Genomic DNA, 26,828 nt, shown 5'->3' on the forward strand with positions numbered 1-26,828 from the left:
TTTCTTTAACCTTTATTTCTAAGTTGTTTTGATTGATATATCTTATCTCCATTTTCTCTAATTGATTCTGAAGGAGGAAAAAACCTATTTGATGGTGATAGAGTTAGTTCGTGTGTACAGTATCTATGTGTTCAAATGTATGTGATGTCCTGGACTCATGATCATGACAACTCAAAAGAGCATTTGATGTCCATGGATTAATATCATACTTGGTAGATGGATTCATCATATTGTGTAAGAGAACCCTATTGCTTGTCATAGAGGTCATAGTTCATCTGTAGTCACTAACAAGCAAAATCTGAAAAGTTTATCAACAGGAAAACTTCCATTGCAAAACTTGGGTTTGAGTTAATACATGGCTTGCGGATTCAGAAGAACCGTATTGTTTATTCATGTGTCAAAGGTCACTTTTGGTCAACAGAGGTCAAGGTCTGAAAACATAGTGAACATGATAACTGGAAAAGCAAAGCTCATGTGATTTCCATACTTGGTATGAAGATTCACACATTAGTGTGTACAAGAACCTTAGATCAAAGGTCATTTCAGGTCACTGGAGGTTGAATTCTGAAAACCTTATTACTGCACCATGATGAATTCAACAACAAAGTTTACATCATGTTTTGCATGTGTTTCCAACTCAGTGAGTAACAGAAACCAACATTGCTTTTCGTAGAGGTCAAAAGACATTTATACAGGCCTGTTAGAGGTGGAAGTCTGAAAACCTAACAAAAAAGTAACTACTGTAAAAGCACAGCTTTGATTAAAGGTCCATAATGTGTAGATATTTAATACCATTCAGAACCTGTGATCTATGAAAGTCAAAGGTCATTTGCAATCTAGAACTTTGCACACTTATGTGTGCAGTGTTACATAAAAAGTGTTTTCATACAACATGGTGAGGAATCTCAAAGCCTGTTTCCTTTCTGAATTTTTGCACTTACAGTATTTTACATTTTCACAAAAAGGTAATATTTACTTGTTAGACACAATACAGCAATTATGAGATGAACATGTAAGCCAGACTTTGTTTCAAAGGCTTTCAGATATTATCATATGTTGTCAACAACACATTTATCTCTGTTGATGTGCCTACAGTACGTGTTGTATCATTAGTACTGCAACTACTGTATCCAGTGGTGAGCTGATCAACACTGTACTTTATACTCATATTGCATTGTAGATAGAATAGCGATCTGTGTTTACAGTCGATTAGTGAACCTGTGGCCGTCTCTGTGGTGTGGTGCTATATCCTTGTTATGTTGATGTTTGTACCCGGGTATTGCATGTATTACTGGGTGGAGGCATGAAGTTGTTGACACCTATCAGTGCTTGAACAATGTACAAGGGCGCTTCCATTCAGTCTCACTGCTGGGCTAACAGTAAATGAAAAATAAGGAAGTCTTGCTGTAGATACCAACACAGGTAGTTAAATCTTTCTTTACTGTTTGTGAAAACTCACCCAATATTTGACTCACTGGTGAAGTGTTTAACTTTCTCCCCCCCCCCCCAATATTCATTGCCTCTGCCCTCACCACTGTTCCCTACCCCATATATTCCTTGACTTTATTAAAAATGCATATGTTGCTGATCTGCTAAGCATATCAAATAATACTTGCATTGAGTACCGGAAATTTTTGACTTTGAGAGAGATACGTTTTCAGACTCTTTTAAGTGAATATCCCTTCAGTATCAAGTCATGACAGGTTTTTTATCAAAGTAGTGATTTTTTATCATTTTCCTTAATCAGACTTCCCTTTCAGACGTACATCGGTCCTGTGCTTATATCCATCAATCCGTTTAAGCAGATGCCCTACTTTACCGATCGGGAGGTTGACATGTATCAAGGAGCTGTAAGTAATACCATATTTACCTTCGGTATTAATTTGCTGTGACTATAATGTACAGACGCACAGGTATTAACACTCAGACACTCACGCACATGTTTGTATTACATTCAGACCGAGGACCCCATTGTATTTTCCATTGTTCAAATCCACGTACCCTAACCTTAACAATACCCCCATACAATAGAATTCTTCCAAGGACCTGGTGATTCTTTGGAAATCACAACCGAGGACCTGGAATTCTTTTGTTCAAGTCCTCGGTCAGATAGCAAAACAAATGCATGCACACATACACTAACATGAATAAAAGAATTTGTGGCTATAACAGGATTCGAACCAGGGACCTCTGAGTCACTGGTTCAAATTCTGTTCTAGCCATAACTTGCTTTGATCTGTTCCATTGTCTAAATTTTCCCAGTCAGTTTTACATAATTAAATTTACGTAAATTGCAAAAAAAATAAAAAAGGTTAAAGTACATACAGTATATGGACAGTGCCTACAGAAAATGACGTAAAATGAAATGGAGTCAATGAATTGTAGTGAGTGTTAGCTCAGTGGTTAACGCCAGTGCCATTCAATCATAAGGTCAAAAGTTCGAGTCACTCCTAGATTAATGTATGTCGCCCAGTAACAGAGTTGTTGACAATTGACAATTCATAATCATGGAGGTTAAATATGAATCTAAAAGACTCACTTCGGTCAGCTTGCGGCTTTGATAAGCCAATGAGGCTTCTTAGCGAGTTCCTGCTTGCAGGAGGATCTAAAATACATACATACATACATACAGTATATACATACAAATGATAGGTGCCATTTAATTTACAATTGTATACAGGTATTACTCAAAACTGTATTTTGACTTTTTTTTGTGTTTTTGGTATTTTGTGATGACATATCTCTCTACTGGTCAATGTACATGTACAGTATCCGCAAGGTTCCTGTTATTTTCCTAGTGGTGTCTTCCTGATGAAGCTTAGTATATATGTTACTTGTGCACTGCTGCTGGAAGTAGGAAAAAAAGGATTAACAGGAACTGTGAAAATATCAAAGGTAATAAAATGGTCGTGCCAGGGATATTCCAGTGAATTGAACCTTCTAATTGCGACTTTCCACAAATAATGGGGTGCGACCTAAAGGTGCGAAATTTATCTCTACAGATTTCGTGACATCCCGTAGTTAGCCAGCGTAGCAATTATGAAACAAACCGTGGAAACACAGCATTACTGTTAATTGCCGATAAGTGATAATTTCAGAACTTTTTATTGTAGTTGTGATTTGTCATACATGGTAGGGAATGTGAAATCCTTCACTTTCGTTGTGTTTTTTTTCTCATTATGAAAGTAAAAATGTGTTAGTTGTATAGAGCTACAGATCATTTCCAGGGGTGAAATTTAAGATTTTTAGGTCTAGGAATGAGGTAATGCTGTGTTTTCATGGATTTGTTTGATGGTTGCTACATGCTGGATAATTAGAAGACAGTTTATAAACTGGAGCTCCACCCAAGGATGTATCGCTCAGATTGCAAAGTTTTAAACGCTGAGTTCAGTCTATGGTAATGGGTGTGCAATGAAGACGACAAGAACAGATTTTGAAAAACTTAGGCAGTTGCAACACAAACAGTACAAGTTGCAGCTCAGAGGTGCAGTGGAGTTATTCTCCCAAGCCCTAGTTATTAGTTTCTTTTAATGGAGATTAGCTACTGTACCTTTGTAGACAAAGCAAGGGCATCAGTCCTGTGATTAATGCTCTTTGGGAATGATCGCTGGAGACAACATTGGTGCAGCCAGCATATCAATGGTTCTGTGACCTATTTTACATTGTTAATTTCTTTCTTTTAGGAGATAAAACATGACTTCATACATAGTATGTAGGTCAAGCGTTGTGAGCACAAGACCCTTATTAAAATTGGTGGAGATCAAAGGTCATTTAAGGTCATCATATAAATCAATGTCTGTAGGACATTGTAAACATGATAACTCAAAAGTGCATCTTTGTAGAACTTCATACTTGGTATGTAGGACCAGCTTGGTGATTGTAAGAACCCTATCTAAAATTGGTAGTGGTCAAAGGTCACACAAGGTCAGCATGTGTCAAAGTATGTTATCCTTGTAAACATGTTGACTCAAAAAGTACATCTTTGTAGAACTTCATACTTGGTATGTAGATCCAGCTTCATGATTGCAAGAACCCTATATCGAAATTGGTAGAGGTCAAAGGTCACATGAGGTCAGCATGTGTCAAAGTATGTAATCCTTGTAAACATGTTAATTGCAAAATTAAAGCTACAGTTAATCTGTGAGTTCTCCCCTGCTATGATATTCTTTTGTTGAACAAAGTTTGGTCAATTTCAGTTCAATTTTGTGAATTGGCTCAATATTAAATAAATCTGATCAAAATATGTACAGTCATCCAGGAAAAGAAAACTGCTTCAAAGAGTTGATACTCTTGTGTTGGGTGCTTTAAACACTCCTGACCTTTATCTGTTTTCCAAGTGCTCTGAGCTTCACAGGGTCAACAGATTATCTCAAATGACCTCAAAATTGGCTCAATGGGTCAATCCGTTGTCAGAAATGGTCTCAAAATTGGCCTTTAATATTCTCTGTTAATTAAACTAGAAGACTTTGGCTTGGCATAAGTTGTGAAATATTTCACAGTGCATAAACAACATTTGTCATGTATCTCTCATTCATTAATAACAATTATTAAAGGGACGGTTGGTGACAGAGCTGCAAATTCAGAATTGGCAAATGGAAATGTCCATTTACTCATGATCTGTGTGTCTAATATTCCACCTACGAAGGCTGTTTTTTTTCTAGATCTTGAACATTTTGGAATAGAAATTCTATACCGAAAAAATGCTTACTAGTGGATTAATTGGTCGATGCCCACAAGTGGGCGTTGCTACAAACAAAGAGATCGAAATCTCTCATCTTTTTCTGGTTCTTAAGTACTTAATTCTTGGACAAATTAAACTCACTTGCTCTACAATTTTATGGTAAAGAATCATAAATCCAACTGGCTTCCTGGTTAAACATCAGCTGCCATGCTAATGTAACACACTACCAATGTCACAAATCTGTTCAATTGCATTTGATAAGTGAAAAACATTTGATGCAAGCTGGTGGTGGTTGGCAAATGACAACAAGTTGGGTTTGGATCTGAGCTACCTGAGATCTGTAAATAATTCACTAATTAATACTGTTTTCCACATTGTAAAACAAACTTGAAACAAATGTTTATAAAATTCATCCCTCTAGTCGTCAATATGTACAGTAGATATCAATGCCATATATATCACCATTATGTATTTTGCCTTTTAAGCTTCTTGCAGTTGTCTTTTTTGGACCTTAAACGGAAGTGTTACATTTCAAGTGATAGCAATCACTTCCTGTGCTAAGTAGGTTAGAATTAAGAAGAAAACAATAGGGAGCATCCTCGTTTGGCTTCCTGATTGAGAGCATACAGTAAATAGTATCAGTACTGCACACAGTTTACAACTGTACCGATAGATGAGACGGCAAAATATCTAAAGGTTATTGTTACAAGAGTTGAATATATATGACAGGTTTTAAGTTGTTATGGTCTAAAATTTCCCTTAAAGTGATTCTGTGAGTTTTCGAAAAAAGGGAGTATTCATAAAACTGTTCATTTTCAAAAAAATTGGAACTTTTGTTTAAGCTGCTTATCTGGTAAACCATGTATATAAATGAGAAGATTTTACCAAGCAAATTTTGCTAAAAACTTTTTGTGCTTTAATTGCCCAACGCTGGTGTTTTTAATGTTCCCCAAACCTACATATTGTACATATTGGTGTTCTATTCACCAAACCTACACATGTCTCTCCTACAGTGTACATATTGGTGTTCTATTCACTAAACCTACACATCTCTCCTACAGTGTACATATTGGTGTTTTACTCACCAAACCTACGCATCTCTCGTACAGTGTCATTTTGATGTTCTATTCACCAAACCTACAGTATGTGTATCTCTCCTACAGTGTAAATATTGCTGTTCTATTCACCAAACCTACACATCTCTCCTACAGTGTACATATTGCTGTTCTATTCACCAAACCTACACATGTCTCTCCTACAGTGTACATATTGGTGTTCTATTTGACCAAACCTACACAACTCTCCTACAGTGTACATATTGGTGTTTTATTCACCAAACCTACGCATCTCTCTTACAGTGTCATTTTGATGTTCTATTGACCAAACCTACAGTATGTGTATCTCTCCTACAGTGTACATATTGCTGTTCTATTCACCAAACCTACACATATCTCTCCTACAGTGTACATATAGGTGTTCTACACACCAAACCTACACATCTCTCCTACAGTGTACATATTGGTATTCTATTCACCAAACCTACACATCTCTCAGACAGCGTACATATTGGTCAATCTTGGTTATTTTGCTACATTTTGTCCGACATTGTAATTTGCTGAACATTCCAACAACCAAAGGATGAATCCTAAGAAATGTGCTCTGTCAAATCAGTTACAGTGCTACTTGTACATATTGTTTTAATATTCGATTTGACCCATACTAGGAAAATGAAAGACAAACTAAGAAGAAGGGAAACAAATGAAATACTGAAAATCTTATGTTTCGATTATTTCGTTTAATTTATTTGTTTTTTTCACAACATATATACAACAAATGTAGCAAATACAGGGAGTTGTGGAATGTGAAAGGAAGTGAAGTGCATCAAGAAACCCTTGTGGGCTTATCTAGCATTACACTCCCTGTATATAGAGTACACAGTATGTATGTGACTGTTAACAAAGGTACAACGAAGAATTTGTGCAGTAGAAACGATTCTTGTGTCTATGAGGAAGCATATTAACCACACGTTGGCTCTCATTATATAAAGGTGTCTCATAAATGTTTGACATCAGTATGGTATAATAAATGAGTTATAAAAAATTAACATATAAGTACTATTTATCACATCCTTTTATGGTTCATATATTTATAAGGCATGTATACCTTATAGTGTGTATGTACAGCACAACTTTATGGATAACAAATGGCTTCAACCTTTTATAACCTGGCTGGATCATGTGTTTTCCCTTTCCTTATTACAGGCTGCTTATGAGAATCCACCACACATCTATGCCTTGAGTGATGACATGTACAGAAATATGTTAATAGAGCTTGAAAACCAGTGCGTTATCATCAGGTAAGTCACGACCGTTACCCTCCTTTCGACCCTCTCCCTCCCCTCACGCCCCCCTCCTTCAGCTTCCAGTATGCCAGAAAGCCCAAAAGGGGCTTCTTGCGTATTCAATTCATGCATAAATAATAACGTCAACATTTGCAATGTCCTCATTAAACAAAGAAACATAGGTTTGAAAAACTTAACTTTGAAAATGTTAGATTTTTTTTTCAATCTAATTTGCAACACTTTAATGAGGCATATCGGGGCCTGTTACTTTCAAACAAATATATATATACTATTTCCTAGATCTAAGGATAGATACTTTTGATCAAATCACAAGATAAAAATGACATTCAAAAAGGATATAATTTACAAAATTATCCCTTTGCTTTCTTTGTTTATACATACAGTACTGATTTCGCTTAACTCCCGTTGAAAAAAAATCAACGATCGATAACAAAAGTTAAATATCGATAAAAAAAGTTGAAAATCGGTTAATTTCGTTGACAAGATTTAGACTACTGCGGGCACGGTTGTCAACGAAGTTTCAACGAAATTTCCACGAAAGTTATCGCGATCAAAAACCGCAAAGGCAATTCTAGACATATCAAGGTTGTGACTTGCGTTGAATCCTTAGTGTAACTACAGCCGTTTTCAGACTCTACCAGAAGTTGCCGAGGAATATTACAAACGTTGCAAAAGTTTGATTGTATATAAGACGGAGTAAGTTCTGTACTAGGTGTTTGAAAAATGATTTGGCTAGGATAATAAAAACTAGTCTTGGTCGATCGTAACATGCACATTCTATGACTCTTTAAGTTATAGGCTAGTATTAAACTAGGATAAGTTTAAGTTAACTCACCAAGGAACGCAGTGTCAGAAAAAACAAGAAAAAAATATCAACAATGAAACAGTCGTAGCTGGATATCAAAGAGATCTTTATTTCCAATAAATTCCTGTGTTACTTGACGTACTACAGTACCGTTTACTACAGAACCGCACTCACTTTCAAACTTTTCTGAGAGCGCATTCCGTCCAAAAAATCTCCCCGACTTCAATGCACGCAAAAAAAAAAAAAAAAAATGTTATTTTCCCCCTAACCCGTTACTGTAAGTTGCCCGCGAAAGCAGATGGACTGCCCTGGTAATGAAGGTCGCAGCCTGTGTCTGGGCCACCTATAGTATGCTGCTTACATGTGCATTCCCTACCCTGGATATCCCCACCACCAAACTTTTTTGAAGGCTTAGTCCAATCATAAACTTGGCTTTGTCAAATTCACGCCTACCTTATGTTAATTAGCATAGTATTTATCTTCGTGGGGGGTTTAGCACTGCAGAACCTTATGGCTGGCTGCCTCTAGAAGCAAACATTATTTTACCCCTACTGTTCGTAATGGAATGGATGTTATCTGTTACTTAGTTAATTGAAAACCAAATATTCATTCATATATATATAAGTAGAACAATCCAGCAGGGATAGAAAGTTTATCTTGAATGAACCAATCAAAAGTCGTGCTATTAATAAAACTTGAAAACACCTGGCCAGCAAGAGAGTTGCAAACAATTGTTTCCATGACTACTAAGAAAATAAAGCAGTGACTTGGGGCCCACGTTGGGTAGATTTCTGTGGAAAATGAATATATTTTCATTGCTTATTTGAGTATTGTATATTGGGAAGAGCTGATCAAACATTACTGGGGAGGGCTTTCAACTGGCCTCACGGCTTTCAACTGGACTGACGGCATGTATAAGTTTATGTTAATGAGTAGGGGGAGTTTTTATGAGTCTCCCGGTATGCGTCACATGAGAAGTAAATGTTTTGTTTTTCGGTTTTATCATCGTTTTTCAAGTGGAACAACTCAAAAAATCATGTCAAATGAAAATAATATATATTTGAATATCCTTCCTTAGTTTTACTAATCAGGAATGCTTGATAAGGCATGCAATGCATCGTTCGAAAATGTAATTTTAAAGTAGAATTGAAAATGAACGACATAAAACAATATCTGTGAAGCGTGTGGAGCACAACTTTGAATATTCGTTGTGAAAGAAAACATAATGAACGATGTTTACTGCGTAAATAAATTTCGCGGAACTGGTATAGAGAAATTACGTACTGCAGCTTACGTTAGAAAAGCTCATAAATGACACAGGTGGAAAGAGCGCATCAAAATTCGGTTTAGGAAATCCCTATACAGCCGACAAAAGTCGATGTCTCCTTCCGTTTTCGAGTTATAAGCGATTTTGTGTTTTTGCGATATGGTTTCAGTATATTTTCATTGAATAAGGGCGTTTTGTTGTGTGTGTTTAAATAAGGGTGTGACCTATCAGATATTTCGCTAACCGTTTCACCGTATCGCCTGCCGGTCGGTTAAACGTTTAAACGCCGTTTCCCGATCGCGGCTTTTTCGACGCACCGTTACTGGACTTTTAATGAAAATAGGACGTTATGAGTACAATAATTAAGGTTTTCTTTTCCAGCAGGTAGCAATTCAGGCAGCAAGACAACGATCAATGTATGTTAATTACTTAATTAATTAGGCCCAATAATATTGCGAACCTTTCGTGTAATAATAATTGCCTAACACACATGATCAGTATTCGTGGTCTTCAGAAGTTCAGATCACTGAATTTATATAACTCGGCCTTCGGCAACGTCGTAACTTTTGAAGAAAAAAACAATATATTTGTCTATCAATCACAAGATTTTAAACAAAAACTCGCATAAATTAGCAAACTTAACACCTTTCCTACTTACTCATTAAAAGTCATGTTAAGAAAACAAATTACGCACGCACATGTTGTGCGATGGGTTGTAAAAATCAAGCTGAAACTGGTTCGAGCAGCCTCCGATTTCATTTTCTTTCTCTTGTGTCACATACATGATACAGTACCTTACATTTGATACAAAAGTTACTTCAAACAACAGCTTCCCAAAATTTGTGTCGCAATAGGTTAAGATTTAACCACGCTGCGCAGTACCATTCATAATTTGCATATTACACTCGGCGTCCAGATGGCGGGAGAATATAACATCATGTTCAATGTGTTGTGTCGTTCCCATGGTGCGATGAACTTGGGCAAGTTGCCAAGTTCGAATGTCAATGACCTACTTATGTTCTGTGACCAATGTCAGTGGGAATTATGTGTGTAAAAACTCGGGTTTTTCCATTTGTTATATATATAGAAGTTTTTCCGTAAGCGGAGCGAATTTTAGGGCGGCTCGTTGATTGTGAGGAAGCACTTATCTAAGCATCAATAGTTGTGAAAAAATATCGTAAGTTTTTCATTTTCATTCATTTTCTTTTATGTTTGCCGCAATCGCGCCCGCAATGCATGCACAGCATAATATCATGTGTGAAAAAATGGCTGTACACGTGCGGACCTGAGAGAGCAAACTGGCCTTGTGTTGTTAATGTTATGACGGTACTTTCTAGAACGGCCATTTGCGTCTTTTGGGGTCAACATATTTTCACACGGGGTTTCACCATGCCATTGATCGATGTACACGGGTGATATGTCGCAAATATAAACTGAAAAACGAATTGACGACACTATCATGACTATTGGCCTACTACTTTAGTTATATTAAAGACATTATTCATGCCTAAAACATCGTTTTTCTGTTTTTATAGATAGTTTGCAGTACATTACTAAGTTCTTTACATATTTTAAAATAATTTTCATGTTTAAAAGTAAACAAAATAGAAAAAATAAAAAGAGAAAACGCCTTTTTGAAAAATGGAAGCGTCCTCGCAGAATGGGCGGGGCATCTTTATTTTGCTTCAAGTTACATGTTTTCGCTCAGAAACAAAGTTTCATACTCCAACTCTAACAAAAAACCAAATTTACATCTCTAAAAAATAACTATTTTTCGTAATCTGCAAGTAAACCAAGTTTATATGTCCATTCATTGTTATTTAAATGGTTAAACAGCACTCTAATTTATCTGGAAGGGTGCCTCGTGGTACATAGCTTTGACTGCAATCTCTCTTACGTCCTGGCGAAGTTAAGACTTATGTCACTGTGTTTGGGATTCACAGTTAGAAAACGTCCCCCGTCAGTTTCACTACATGTTTCTTTGAGTGTCACTACTCATGCAAGTACAGGAATGCTCTGGAGAAAATTCCTGCCTTCAAACGACTGTTCCAAAGTCTAATCAATACTAATAAACGAAGTTGATCGTTTTCCGACGTTTCGCGTAACCACATATTGACCTTCTATTTCGTTTAAAAAAGAATTTCAATGCATCGTTGAAAATTCCACGAAGGAAATGACTGAAATAGCCAATCGTTAAAATTCGGGGAATTTCGATAAAAATCGGGGAATTTCGATGACGAAACGTGGAAATTCGGTTATTTTCCTTTTAGCGAATTTTAACGGGAGTTAAGCGAAATCAGTACTGTATTTACCTAAAAATATTTCTTCATCTCAAAAATTTTCATAATTATAGTGTCTTAAATGCTTTAAGATGCATGGAAATCTAGAAAGAGAAGTGTTACGGACATTCTAATGTTTCTCCCATTGACCAGTAAATCGTATACTATTGCTATTAATTTCTCAATATGAACCTTTCCTGCCTTCCTGACCGGTATTATTATTTATCCTTTCATAAATAATAATAAATACGTCATTTATATAGCGCAAAATCACAAAGCTAAATCCCCCCCCCCCCCAAAAAAACAAAAAAAAAACGATAGAAAGAAAATAAATACAGTGAAAACAAATAATAAGGGGTACTATCAAATACATTACTTATATGAAGTATGTAGGAGGGCAGGTGCTTTGTTTTTTGGGGGGACGTGGGGGGGGAGAGGAGGGGTGTAGAGGCGAAGGCTGGGAAATTTCGACTGAAACACAAAATGCATCTTTGCCTTTGACACCGTGATATTATTTTCCGCCGAGTAATGATGCACGGTATGACCTGATTTCAATTTCATTGGATGTGTAACGGTTTGATAATTGAAACTCCATCCTTCCCCGTTTTAAAAACATCCTCTTTGAGTTGTGCTGTTTTGTGATGCTTGTTGTTTCTTTGTATGTTTAGAGAATCAATAAGCTTTTGTACTCTATACAGGTTTATACAACTCTAATGTTGCATTTGTAACGTTATACTAAAGCTTCCTTGTAAAGTATTTATGTAGCTTATTAATGGTAAAAGTGATACTTTCACAGCAATATTTGGAAAGTTAGTCTTCTGTGTAGAAAATAGATCATTTTAAGCGACAAGGAAGTTGGGCTGCTACAAAAACAAAAGGGGGGTGGGGTGGGGTGGGTGGGAGAGGGAGAGGGAGGGAGGTTAGAAAAGATACTGATTAAATGTAGTATTACAGCCGACAGCAGCACTTGACGAGAGAAAAGACCTATAGTATGCATGAATATCACCTCATTATGAAATATAATAAGAATACTTTATATATATTACAGAATATAATATAATGTGCTGTATAAAATTTTGGGTGCTAGTGTTAAGTTTCCAAAGTCATTTTTCATGAGTAAATGCTTTGGGGAATAGTTTGTTTTGCATCTTTTGGGTGATCATGTATGATGTGTGGGGAGGGGTGGCGGGTGGTGGGGGTGGCGAGTGGTGGGGGGAGAATGCAGGAGGTCAGAAAAACCACCAAGGAGTAGTAAGTTGACCACAGATTCTTGTACGAGGGATGACTTTCAATATTTAGTTCACTCCTCATAGCCTGGCTCCCATACATATATGCACTTAATCTACCTTGCCTACAACAACTGGTAACATCATTGCACATTCCCTGTACGTATTAAGAAGAACTGAAACTAATTACTTTCTTAAACAATATACACAATTAGCAGATTTAAAGGGGCAGTTTGATTTGAAAGTGTCAATAGGGAAACATTTTATGAGTGTGATTTTTCTGTGCAAACCTGACATTCCTTCCATAGTCTTCTACTTTTTGGTGATCTGAAGATACAGCTATAGTATATGTAAACACTAGTGTTTACACAGGTCCAAAAATCGGGAACTGGGTACCCAAGAGCCGTTACCCGTCGGGTATCCGGGTACCCGGAAAAAATTGTTTACCCTCGTGTATCACGATTTTCAAGAAATGACATATTGGATGCTATTATAAATGAATCATATTCTCTACTGACAATGTTTTCATGTTCAAGAACGTAGGTGTAAGATAAGGTATAAAACCTTTTTCAATAATTTCTATTTGCTATTGTTTCTTTCATTAACTTGTTAATAACTTCATATAATTAACATTACTACTAACATCGCACTGCCGTCGCTGCTTATGCTTGCTCTCCACGTCTATTGATCACACCATATCCAATTTAGCTCGTAAACAGTTGTTACTACTTCTATCTATAATGCAGGCCCAGGGTTCGCATTAGCCGCGAGATTGCGCGATTCGCGCAATTTGATCGCATTTGGAATAAACGATTAGTAAACAGCCACTTGCGATTATTATTTTTTAGTTATCCCGTCTATAATCCGTAAACATCTCGTAAAGTTCATTGTCAGCCTTTCCTTCCATGAAATAACGAATGGATAAATAATAATTTCCACATGGCAGCCTAACACCACACTAAGTCAATGAGAAATCTAGCTAGGCCTAACCATCTGTTTATTCGCTGAAATTGTGACGCAGTTATAAGATATCCATGGAATACTTTCGTTATTGCTGTTATCTTCGACCACATGGTAGCCTAACACCACACTAAGTCAATGGGAAATCTGCCTAACCATCGGTTTGCAAAAAAAAATTAACATTTTGCGTAGGATTCGGGGAAATAAATTAAGAACTGGGTAGTATCGCGTCGGGCGGGTACCTTCGTTATTGCTGTTATCTTTGACCACATGGTAGCCTAACACCACACTAAGTCAATGGGAAATCTGCCTAACCATCTATTTGCCATTTTTTTTTTTTTTTTTTTTTAAATCACACTACGTAGGATTCGGGTAATAAATTAGGAACCGGGTAGTATCGCGTCGGGCGGGTACCCGGGTACCCGGAAACCTGTGCAAACACTAAAACACTGTAGTCAATGTTATCAGAAATGTTAAATTGAAAAGCTGCAGTACTTTAAATAGCTGCAAAATTCTCTCCAGAGGTTAAATGGGTAACTGTGAGGTAACTTGTCATTGGGCGCAGTTTATAACTGCTGCCTACTGGAGGGATTGTCTCTGGGACAGGTTATCATTGACCAGGGGTAATATTACGTATGTAAAGCGTTTTGAGACCTATCGCTGGTATAAAGCGCTACATAAATAACAAATATTATATGATTGTGTGAGACTGCACCGCACAAAAGATCACATGTTTTGCAGCCTGGTTGAAGGATGTTGCATCTGTCTGTCTCTCTTTCTGTGTCTGAACTCTTGACAGTATGTTAAAGGGTTGTTTCTGAAGTGAGATTTTACCTGTTGCTGGTAGGTTTCAAGGAGAGACAGACTCACCTGTATTATATACATAAACACTATAACTGATTCTGCTTTTCTGCAATTCTACTTTCCAGTCGATAATTTGGGAGTCACTTCAAATTTCTGTTTTCTCAATTCCGTCTTGACAGCGGTGAAAGTGGTGCTGGTAAAACTGTGGCAGCCAAATTTATCATGAACTACATTGCCAAAGTATCAGGAGGCGGGGCCAGAGTGCAACATGTTAAAGATATCATCATCCAATCAAATCCTCTGTTAGAAGCTTTCGGAAATGCCAAAACAGTGAGGAACAACAACTCTAGTCGATTTGTAAGTATACAACAATTCCCAACTTTTGAAAGGGAGATATAACGAATAATTCTTTTTGTCATTTTAAATGTGTGTGACAGTCTTACAGGAAATTGTGCAGTCATGGTGATGGGAGAAGGGGGGGATGGAATCGGAGCCTGGATGTTGGACCGGAGGGGAGGGGGATTGTGTATGTGGAAGATGCTCTACTTGGTTTTTAGTACCAGTAAGTAATGCAATGAAGTAAGGTTTTTGAAGGCTTCTACTACATCGTCAATAACAAGTGCCATGTCGATAGAACTTTGCGTTTCATGTTTTTGCATTTAAGTCTGATGATATCAGTTGATTGCACTATTCTTTTGTAGATGCATATCTCAAAAGTAGTTGCACCCTAAAGAATCCACCGCGAACTTGCCCCCCCCCCCTCTTTCTTTTTAAGGCCCAGTCACATCTCACCGGATTGCACGAACGGACAAGAGTCCGCGCGAAAAACAGTCATCCGGTTATTTCCGTTGGCAAAAGTTGTCGCGCATGCATCTGGGGATTGCAACGTACCGGAAGTTCAACGGTGAAAACGGATTACAAACAAGGGACGGACAGCAACGGACGAACAACGGATGAACAACGAACGAACAACGAACGTACTAACGAACATCAACGGATAGTAACGAAATTACAACGGACAATTAACGGATAAAAAACATACAAAACATAGGAGTCCCGGAAAAGTAACAGACATACCGGACTAGTAACGGAGAAGAAACGGTCTAAAACCTGGGCCTCTGGAGTGCCTTGAAATCAGGGGGCCTCATGAAGTTGATGAAAGATTTTTGGTCTTCCATTCGCAGCTCCTGCGTTAGATGGTCATAAAGACTAAACTGCCGTCTTCTCTGTGAACCTAGCAAGGTCCTAGACCAGCATTTACGCCGAGCAAGTCTCTTCCTTCTCTTCTTGACTTGTTCATAGTTCTTGATGTTGGCTTCAATGATAAGCGTCTGTGCTTGTAAAACTGACAATGTGGTGTGAAGCTTTTATCTTTCTGAAGGGTCCATGATGTAGGTGTTGACGGTAGAGGTTATAGGAGCAGAATGAGGCGTGGAAGGCTTGGAGTGGACAAGGTGGAAGTACGCTGCATCTCCGTTCTATGTCCGTCTGTTATACTTTTCTGGCCTGAGTTCTTCCGTTTCTTCCATGTAACGTACATTACCTATCTGTTCATTGTCAGTTCTATTCCTTTACACTTCCGTTAGTTCTACGTTAGCGTCCGTCAAATATACGGTATTGGTACTGTACTTCTACGTTTCATCCGTTCTTTGTCCGTTAATGATCCGGTGAGCAATAGCAATAACCAGAGACGAACGGAGAAAAACAGTATGCCAAACGCATACAGAACGAACAAAACGCATGAGAAACTGATAAAACGGAAGCTTAACAGATTAGTAACGAATGAATAACGGAGACATTTTTCGGTAGATGTCCGTTCCAAATTTTGTGCATGTTCAAAATCGACGCCGGACAAACCGGACCTCACCGTTAATGAAACGTAGACGGACGGAGGAGAACCGCAGACTAAACGGATACTAACGTACATCAACAGAGTGCCATTTTTTGTCTTCGTTCCCTCTCCGTTATTGCAATCCGGTGAGATGTGACTGGGACTTTAGGTGTAGTGTGTAGCAATTGATCAACAGCTAACAAGGCAGCTTGATATTGTCCGTGGTCAAATGGAAAAGCAATGGACTCGCGATCTAAGGATTACAGGTTTGGGCCCTGAACAGATCATGACAATGTGTCGTTGGGCCCTTTATCTACTGTACCTTGCCACTCTTCATAGGTGTTGTGGCAGAACCCCTTTTGTCAAGTCCCCTCCCAGTGACACATAGAGGAGGGTGCACTGTAGTGAGACAATTTTAAATCGTGCACACTTGAGTGTGATGAGATACCAAATACCAGGCAAGATTTGTAAACTCTTACGAGAAGGCCTTGACTTAATGCAAGGCCATAAACCCTACAGTTTAATTTGATCCATTATAAGGCAGAGCAGACACTCTGAACATATCCTTCGTTGATTGCTGCAAGTTAAACATCATTCAATGTCAGATACTTTAAAAAAAAAATTGTTACAAATTCAGCATTCTTTTGTGTGAATAAAAACTTGGATCCTTTCTAAACTTAAACTAGTTAAATATTAATAGACAAACTATTAACCATTAACCATGAGAGCACTCGCCTCTCCGTAGCAACTTGACACGAAAATGAGCTAAAGTAGCTGCTTTGTGGCAGGCCTGTGTTCTTTTTAATACCAACAGGCTCTTTTCGTCTGTTAGTTATTAATAATACCCACATTATGTCGTTACTATAACGATCAAATTACACGGGCAAAAAAAGAAGGAAGAGAGTATGAAGAGGGTTTTAAGCAGGTTTTGTCGTCGCTGGTTGCCCAAAATGACGATGGGGTTTTACAAAATACTTATGAGTGGTGCTCAAAATAAATTTAGCAAATGATCCAAATATGACACTTTCCATTTTACAGTTTGCTGTAAAAGATCACTTACAAATTGTAGTCAAAAAACTTCTGTAACATATATGTATATATGTATATCACTTTTTTGCCATTTGATTACTCTGATCCAGATGTGAAGTTATGGTATTTTACTCATAGAGTGTACACTGTACAGTAAAGTACTTTGTATAGCCAGACAGTTAGATTTTCTGATCTGCCTTATTGGCAAAAAAAGTGAGATATTTCCTCCTGGGGAAGTTTGTTCACATTGTTTAAAACCTGATAGATTGCATAAAAATAAGCAATATTTACTATTTATTTGAAATATCCTGACATGTTGTTGTCATAGCCATTTTTCATGACCTTCATCTGTACACCATTGACTGTGGGCGGTGGGAGGGTTTTCACACAGTCATGGTTATCAGCACTCTAGCTTTGATAATTCTCTTTCCGTGAAGGTCAAAACTATTTAGGCTGTGAGGAGAATTAATGTGTGTATTAAACTATACACTGTACATGTATATATATGATTGTGCGGTAATGTATGGAATAAATGACTACTGTATACAAGCTGACAGTTTTTACAGTTAAATAGTTTTGAATTGTTGTAAGAGCCTGAAATTGGCATATATAGTCAGCACTTCAGTTCAAAAATATTTTTGATCATGGTACATGTCAAAGAAAAGAAGTTGATTGATGTTTTTGAATAATATTCCTTTTTACCCTTTGGACTTGCAAGTGTGAATTTATATGATGGCTGAGTTGTAGCTGGTGTTTTAAAGCTACTGCATGGCTAAAAATGTCAGATGGGGTGGTGAAAAAATGTTAATTAACTGTAAAGAATGGTAATAAACAATTAAGAGAATTATTTTTGTTATTATGGTTGGAGGGATGTGAGTGGAGTGGAGAGGTGAAGGGGGGGGGGGGGTGGGGGGTGAGTGTTATGGGAGTCTAAACAGATTTATTTGTTACCAAAGATATGCATTACATTTGGTTCTAGTTTAAGCATTGTTTTAGACGACTGGATATGATGGTTCCCCGTGAAAGTTATCACTCTCGTCCCTTGGATCCACAAACACACAATATTACAACTAAGTTTTACCCAAGGTACTGTAGCATTATTCCCAAGAAAGAGACCTGTGTATTTCTCACCTCCCTCCCCTCCCCTTCTCCCTCTCCCCTCCCCTCCCCCACCAACTCCAGTCTTCCTAACTTCTCCTTCTGTGCCAACCAGAGTAGCAACAGGTTATTTAATATAACAGCTGGAAGTATTTTGTCTGGTTTTCATAAAATATTAAGGTAATAACTGGAAATGTTAGAGAATGTCTATATGTGTGTGTAGTATACTGTATGTTTGTTACTGCTGACCTGTTGACTGAAAGTTACAGTCCTGAAATTTTACCTTCTGTTTATAGTAGTTTTTTTCCCCTTAGGAAACCAAAACTATCATGACTAAGCTGTGCATTTTCATTTCAAGGGCATCAGCTCAAATTATTCTTTATTCTTTATTATTCACTGCACTTGAACCATCATTGAACCAATGAAGGTAATTTGCGTGAACTTGTATATTTCAGCTATAAGTTAATACTATTTGCCATTTCTGTTTTGTTCATGCAGGGCAAGTACGTAGAAATCCAGTTCAGCAGGGGTGGAGAACCAGACGGTGGGAAGATATCGAACTTTCTCTTAGAAAAATCCAGAGTCGTCAGTCAGAATCAAGATGAGAGAAGTTTCCATATATTTTACCAGTTAATAGCTGGTGCTGATGCTGACCAAAGAAGTAAGTCATGCATATGCATGGAAAAATTATCCCCATCCAAGGTACACCGCCCCCTTCCTGTCTCTGCTACCCGTCGGCACTCGTATATACTAACATTAGCACATATTCGTGTAATCTACTACACCCCCCCCCCAACCTCGTCAAATCAGTCAGACTCCAGATGAAAGAAGTTTCCATATATTTTACCAGTTAATAGCTGGTGCTGATGCTGACCAAAGAAGTAAGTCATGCATATGCATGGAAAAATTATCCCCATCCAAGGTACACGGCCCCTTCCTGTCTCTGCTATCCGTTGGCACTTTGTATGCTAACATTAGCACTTAATCGGTTAATCCGACACCCCCCCCTTCCAGTTTCCTCTCCAATCACATACCTAACTCACGGATCTTGACACCAGGGAAGGGGGGCGAGAAGGCAGGGGACCTTGATTCAATAATTTTGACTGCCATGATATTTCATGTTGGCGTAGAGCATTCATTAGTGACAATTTCAGCCAGCACTTTAAGCTTTGGTGTGACTCTCTGAGTACCCCATCTCAAGCCTTTGTCAGGGTCTCTGTAACCATGTTCTTACATTTTCTACCTCTTTCAAGATGGGAGAAGGGAGATTCCTGTATGCCAATTATAGGTATTTAATAGGGAAAATAATTTTTTCAAGCAGACAAAATAGAAAAAAAATAAACCTGTCAACCCCTGCACCAATGTGTTTCCATTTCAATTTGCTTCTCACTTCAATTGAAAAGATGTCAAAGTTCCAAGAATAGTTAGGAATTTATCTTTCACTTTAAAGTGAACCCCAGATCTACGCAACATAAGTCTGTATATCTGTAAGTACTGTATATTGCTTGTTCGTCTAATTTACTAAAAACTCTGATTTACTGAAAAACTGGCTTTGAGTATCGTCCTACGCCAATAATTATTATCGGCGGTGACAACATCACAGATTAACTTTGTCCAGATTGATCAAAATATAGCAAAGGCTTTTCCAGAGCCCTGTTTGGCTGAAGAAAAAAAAACGGACAACTTATTACAGTTTAATAATATTTCAGGTCACATTCACACATCATTTTTATGCCAATTAATAAATAGCATTTTGATTTACAGTAGAGAGGGGCCTTAATTAGAGAAGTCCGACTGAGCGGTAATGTTCAACTTTAAACGAAGACTCATTCTCTACTTGTTGTGTGGGCCAATCAAGGTTTCATTTATAAATGCACAGTGAATCTGTGATATCACAACCATGTTCATGCCATTTTTAAGATATTTTTTAAATTTTATTTGGGAAGGGGAAGGGGGTGCAGTTGAGGGAAAACATTTTCATATGCTATTTTCTTTCAACTTGTAAACCAGATAAGAAGCCTTTGCTATGGTGTTATCTTTTATTTTTTAGATGTTATCTATCATAAATATGACAGACTTCTGAGCTACTGTAAAATTGTTTCAGGTTATATGCTAAGTAATAACGAAATTCTGTGAATGATTGAATTCAAAAAGTCCCTATTTTTTTTAACATTGACAGTTATCTGATTATTTGAATAGGATGAAACCCTTTTTGCTAAGAATCAAGCATTTGTATTCTTTGTGGTTGAATAAGACAACAACAAAACAAGTTTTGTTTGGGGTACGTAATTGATAGTAAGTGATATATTTTAGCTGCAGATTATCATAATGATGTCCAATGAGTCATAGTGTTCTTGTTCTTCAGCTAGTTTTGTTCCAACTAAAGATAGCTATTGTGGTTACCCAGTTTACCTAGTCATGTGCCAGACACTAACTAATAAGGCCTTCAGTTATGTGACTCATGACTGGCTTGTCAATCACGCAAAGGTGGCTCAGGCAAATTGACGGATTTCCTTACAAGGAAACCACCTTGGCTTTGACTGTCCTGATCATTGCAACACGCCTTCAACTTCTTGCTAGGACAGACAGAAAAGGTTTTGTAGCATTTCGCTGACAATCTCCTTTTCAAGGATGTCAAAGAGAAAATATACTATAGATTGAAAACTGATTTACAGAGCTGTATGTTTGCTCTGTTTGTAAAATGTTTTCAATTTGGATACTAAAATTCCAGAGACAATGTCAGTCACTGTAATAGCATGTCGAGGCAAGTTTCATGTCAATTGATGATATATTTATTGTGAAATGATTAACTTACTTGCTCTACATTAGTCAGATAGTTAAGTGGAATTTTGAGCAAGTTATATGGCAAGAAATCACAAAGCCAAATGGCTACTTCTCGCTTTCATTTAAATGTGTTTAATACTACTGCTACATTGTAAAATGTGTCTGGACAACAAAATATCGAAGATTGAATCTGATTCCTCTATGAGTCAGACGTTAACCTTCGTTGAGGTGAGAGAAAAAAATCCAGTAACATGATGTAGTTACCTAAGTACAGATCAATAGATCAATATTTGCTGGATCTTAGTTTAAAACATAACACAGGGCTTAATTTTGGTTTCAATTGACTACCAAGCTCAAAATGGCTGCTTTGGTAAGAACAGGAAACAAACCCTTCTTTTGAAAGCGGTTTGGTTGAAATTTGATAGATTTTGTGTACAGTGTGAGGTATTCATATATGAAAATAAGGTTTGGGTCATGGATGGAAAGTGCCCTTAATGCTTTCATGAAAGTATTATTCCTGTTGTTACGGTATCATGCTTCTTGTCACAGCATGCCTGCTGTGTATGGTGTGTGTATATGTCAGTGAGCCGTTATATTATTACTCTACCAAAATCGTCAATGCTGACAGGAGAGGGTCACTGTAGTTTCCTTTTAATGATCAATGAAGTTATTCTTACTCTTATGATACAAGATAATGTTCCATATTGTTCGTAGGTTTACATGCTAGAATATGATATCTAGATGAAAAAAATTGGATTTTAATTTTTTTAAAGTTCCCTTTGAGAGTCACAACCACCTTTTTGTGTAAAATAAAGTATTCCCTGCAGCAAGCTGTAAGGTGTAGTAGCAGATTAAAAAAGAAAGCATGACTTTCATCAGATTGCACTTCTTAGAAGAAAAATCTTATTCTAGTTTTCCACAGTGAGCCCCCCTCCCCATTCCCCATGTTCCAGTTTTTCTAACTGTCTTTGTGTACATAAATGTGCTGCACATTCAATGCATGTTACACAATATTCTCACTGCAACGGTATGACCAACAGTTACTGCAGATTTGACAGGAAGTGAGGTATGTGCTATTGACAGAATAGATGCACCATCGGAAATTAACTCTTTTGGTCCCTGCAATAGATAGTGAAGATAAGTTTATGTGCAGTAAGAGTGACATTCAATTGTGGTTTTTTCCTGTTGGTCTCCAAGATTGGGCTCCATGATCTCTCAGGCTAGAGGATCTAGCTGGACAGATAAATGAACGATCATTTGCAGAAAAAACTTTCAAAGGATTCTTTTCTGGTTGACCCTTGGAAGACCTAGTCTCACTTAATGATCGCCTGAACAGACAAGTTGTTTGAAAAGCAAACAATGCGGGCAAAATAACAAGGAATGACCCATATGGACACTGTAGGATGGATAGATGTGTTTATCTATTTGGTGGTAATAGTCAAAATGCAGTCTGAATTTGATGTAAACAACTAGTCTTCTGCAGGACCACCTTTAAAAGCTGATTTTGGTTGTCCAAACAAAACTGCCTGGATTTGGACCTCTGTAATGTGATAAAGGACTATATACTTACTGTATACCAGTCAACTGTGAAAGAGAAATTAATTGAAGAGCTCTGTAAAGATAACACATATATAGCTTGGGCTAAGATCACAATCACCATGTACTGTACTTAAAAGAGTCGATTCATTCATCCTCTAAATAATCTGGCATTTCTCGTGGAAATGAGTGATATGTGTTTTTGAAAATCATGTAAAGGTTGTGCATGTAAAGGTTGTTCTAGCCACTGATTCGTCCAGTTCTTTATTTAACTAATTGCAGTATTTAGTACACCCCAGGTTAGAAATAAAGCAGATTAGCCATTTGTGTCAGTTCTATTTACTATCAAATATTTCAAAGTGACGTAAACTGTCTTCAGAGGTTAGCCGAGGAATAGCAGTTTTGAAGGTATTAGTGATTTACTTAAATTTGTTTCCTGGTTTACCTGTCTCCTCACAACCTCAACACTCTCTCTACCATGACTATCTAGAATCAACTGGTAATCTTTTAGCAGTGTACATACTTCATGACCAGTCACCACAGGTCAATGTAAATCTTCCTCTTTTTCAAAGTTTAGCTGAGGTGTAAAACTTGTAGCAATTTTTAAAGGTATCATACTGTACATACTGTACAGTAGGTATAAGAGTAGCATGGTGAAGTTAAAGCAGTCCTTATACATGCAAAGTTGACTATGTATGATATATCTTGTAGCTTTTGACTTGAATTCAGAGCATAATAGTGTCAGCAACATTGGAGTTATATATTCCTTGTAGTCCTTTCTTATTATCTAATACTTGCAGCATGCATAGTTTTTTAATAGTGGTTCAAGAAGTAAAGTTGTCAGTCAACAAATTGTTTACCTCACTAGGCTTCGACAACCTAATCATTTTTTGGTTTCTGTGGATACTTTGATTTCCTTTGTGACTTAGATCCATTTATGCTAACAAACAAAAAAGTCACTTATGAGCTAAAGCCATATTTATGAACGAGGAATTGAAACCAAAAACTACGTGAACAATCTGCTTGCACTCAAAAATCTGTGAACTGTGATGATGTTGTTTACCATCATCTGTGAGAAACACTACCTTTAATATTTTTTTTCATTCCAGAAATTTCCCCACCCTGTTATAATACTGTAATTAACATCCAAGCAGATAATGTTCAGTATTCAATGTGCATGTTGGGAACTCAACTAAATCTGATTGCAAGTCCTTCCTATCTATCGTTTAACCTTTTGCATACCTCATCAATTCTAACACAGTTCAGCAGTCAATTACCCTACATTAAGTTCCTGGTTTGAGACTGCCATGTACAGCATGAATGCACCAGGCTGTTCTTTCAGTTTTAGATGTTCCATCCTTTAAGGAAAACGTAATTCGCCTAACAATTTCCTGCTTGATTGGAAAAAAACAAGGAAGCCTAGACTTCAATCTGAGTCATATGTTGGAACTGATGCAAGCAAAATATATGCTTTCAAGTGAAGTCCCATTAAGTAGATCCGTTTGAAAGATTGGTTTCGATCTTTCGGTTGCCTTGGTCATTGCTTTGCAGGGACTAAAATGTCTATATTTACTTCGCTCCTTGCTTACTTGTCTCCCCACACAACCTAAGCACTCTTGTTCTACCTGATATGTTTATTTTACAAGCTGACTGTACTGTATGCCGCTCATTTTATCCCCTTCTCCTGTATGCCCAGATTTTCTATTCCTTCCTTGTTCCCACATCTCCTCATGTGCCAATCACAAACCCTTTCTACTCTTACAAAAAGTTTTATCATATAAAATAGACATATGTAGAAGCAAAATAAGAGAGGAAAAGGTAAAAAAAAAAAATCCTGCTTCCTGGAAGAAGGGTACCACAGGTTACTGATCCACCGTTTCCCCTTCCTTTAAATAAATTGGAAAGGTATTTTACAAAATGGCAACAGACCAGTGATCTGAGGAATAAAAATTCATGTGCCCTACCAATTACAGAAACCATACAGTAGGTAATAGTTATTCCTGCAGGAATGTCTGTCCTATGAACCACAGGTTTGTATTAAATAGAAGACATATATGCTTCATTTCCCCTCTCTTACCTGTCTCCGATGGAAAGGAAGCGGGTAATGACCTTAAAGAAGGTCATTGGGGGTAGTACTCTGCAAGAATGTTATCAGTTTATAAACTAGGGTAGAATCTCAAGAGTGCGTGCATGTATAGGAGACAGGTTGGTATCGTTTTTGGCAATGGTTTTTCAAGTTATCGGACCTTGGGCGACCCCATGTGAGAAATGTGCGCCCCTCACCCTCGCCCCCCCCAAACAAAAATTAAATTGAGAGCATATCTTCAGATTTGTTAAAACGTGTTTCTTTCTGTTTTCCAGCTACTCTGGGGCTGACGACCCCAGACTACTATTTCTATCTCTCCCAGAGTGGGACGTACAAAGTAGATGGGATGGACGACAACCAGGAATTTAAAGACACGATGGTAAATTACTTTAATTTTCATAATGACATAACCGTACTGGTAGTCATCATCCTGGAGTCGTCTTTACCCCTACTGGAATCAAATGTTAAGCGACTGTACCGACGAGTACATTAAAGGCATTGAAGACTTGCCCCAAGCCACGTGCCACGCTCTGAAAAAGTTGTCTTTACATTGCTTGCAAGTGAAGTTTTCTGCTTGTCCCTACAAAATGCAGACAGTAATGAAACGTGATACCTTGTTATCTTTAGCTGGACCTGAGATGTCCATCGCTGTATCGTTTGTACACTGTGCTGTGGGTATTGACTGCGGCTGTAGGTACTGACTGTACTCTAGTGTCTAATTACCGAAGGTAGCAAGCTGTGTGCGTATTTTCTGGGATCGATGGTGGTGTCTAACACTTCTGTTACACCTGGGAAGAGCCGAAGAACTTGTTGTACACGGCATTGTACTTTGTCTTGGGTGTGTTGAAAGGAGTTGAGTCTTGGGAGACACTTTCACATGTATATCAAGGAGTGATATTTCAAAATTTTCCTTTTCCCTATTTCAAAACCATTTCTGGACGTATCAGAAAGTTGCTTCTATAAATGTGTGATTCATACCAAAAAATTTTTTCCCCCCTTCTCCCCAGAATGCGATGAAAACGATCGGTATTTCTATGGAAGATCAAGAGGCCATAATAAGTCTAGTAGCTGGAATTCTCCATCTAGGCAACATCAACTTTCTAGAGCAGGGAAATTATTCGATGGTCGCTGAAAAAGATTGTGAGTATAGTCACATATATTTTATTTTGACTATCTTGTCATCTACTTTGCTTTAATTCTGAAGTAACCGAGCCATGGGGAAAGTATACCCTTAAAGTTTGAGCATTTCAAACACACAACCACCCTTTTTTTTTCAAATCCTTTCTTCAAGATAATTCCCCTTGTCTACTTATCTGTGAAGAAATTTAAATAATTTTGAAATCTGCTGGGAATTAACATTAAATGCCCCATTGGTTTTGCTCTCTTGGAAATAGTTTTGGATTTCCCAGCGTATCTGCTCGGCATCGAGACGGCCGCACTCGAGAAGAAATTGATCAGCCGAAGGTTCGACAGTAAATGGGGAGGAAAGTCTGAGGCGGTGGAAGTGACATTAAATACAGAGCAAGCAGTATATACCAGAGATGCGCTCGCCAAAGCACTACATTTTAGACTCTTTGACTTTCTCGTGGCGGTAAGTTTTTTTTAGCTAGAGGAAGCTGCCAGGTGTTCTGGGCCACAGGTGATGCCATATCGGTCTTAATGTGTGTGTTCTGACATACGGCTCAGATTTCTCTGAGCCATGCAGAAGTCCATGACCCTTGACCTGTATATGTGGTAAATCTTTTTATCGATGTAAGGATTCAAATAGAGAAGTGCTGAAGTCAATGACCCTTGACCTGTATGTGCAGTAAATCTTTTTTTCTATGTGAGGACTTTAAAAAGAGCCACCAGAAGTCAGTGACCCTTGACCTTTGCATGATGTATAGATTCCCTTTGTATTTTAATTTGAGGCTGTATTGAATAGATCTACGCCTTAATTCTGTAACCCATGACCTTAACTTTCTTTAAAGTGCTGTGCATAAGACTGTAAAAACAGCCATGCGTGAGAACAGTTGACCCGTTTTTTAACCCCTGACTTGATGTAAAGTCGGTCCCCTATTTCATTCGGTCAAAAGCTTGT

At 37.7% G+C, this 26,828-nt stretch overlaps 1 protein-coding gene across 2 annotated transcripts in view; it reads left to right on the forward strand.

Moving 5' to 3' along the window:
- Positions 1–26,828, forward strand: part of LOC139978157 (unconventional myosin-Ie-like) — a 57,047-nt gene that overhangs the window by 9,400 nt on the left and 20,819 nt on the right. For both annotated transcript variants that reach the window (XM_071988059.1, XM_071988058.1), the window contains exons 3-9: positions 1,761–1,850; positions 6,943–7,037; positions 14,564–14,741; positions 18,841–19,003; positions 25,024–25,127; positions 25,756–25,888; positions 26,143–26,339. In XM_071988059.1, the coding sequence (XP_071844160.1) occupies positions 1,761–1,850; positions 6,943–7,037; positions 14,564–14,741; positions 18,841–19,003; positions 25,024–25,127; positions 25,756–25,888; positions 26,143–26,339 (960 nt within the window). The remainder of the gene's footprint in view (positions 1–1,760; positions 1,851–6,942; positions 7,038–14,563; positions 14,742–18,840; positions 19,004–25,023; positions 25,128–25,755; positions 25,889–26,142; positions 26,340–26,828) is intronic.

Source organism: Apostichopus japonicus, chromosome 13, assembly GCF_037975245.1.
Source record: "Apostichopus japonicus isolate 1M-3 chromosome 13, ASM3797524v1, whole genome shotgun sequence".
Lineage (NCBI taxonomy): Eukaryota > Metazoa > Echinodermata > Holothuroidea > Aspidochirotida > Stichopodidae > Apostichopus > Apostichopus japonicus.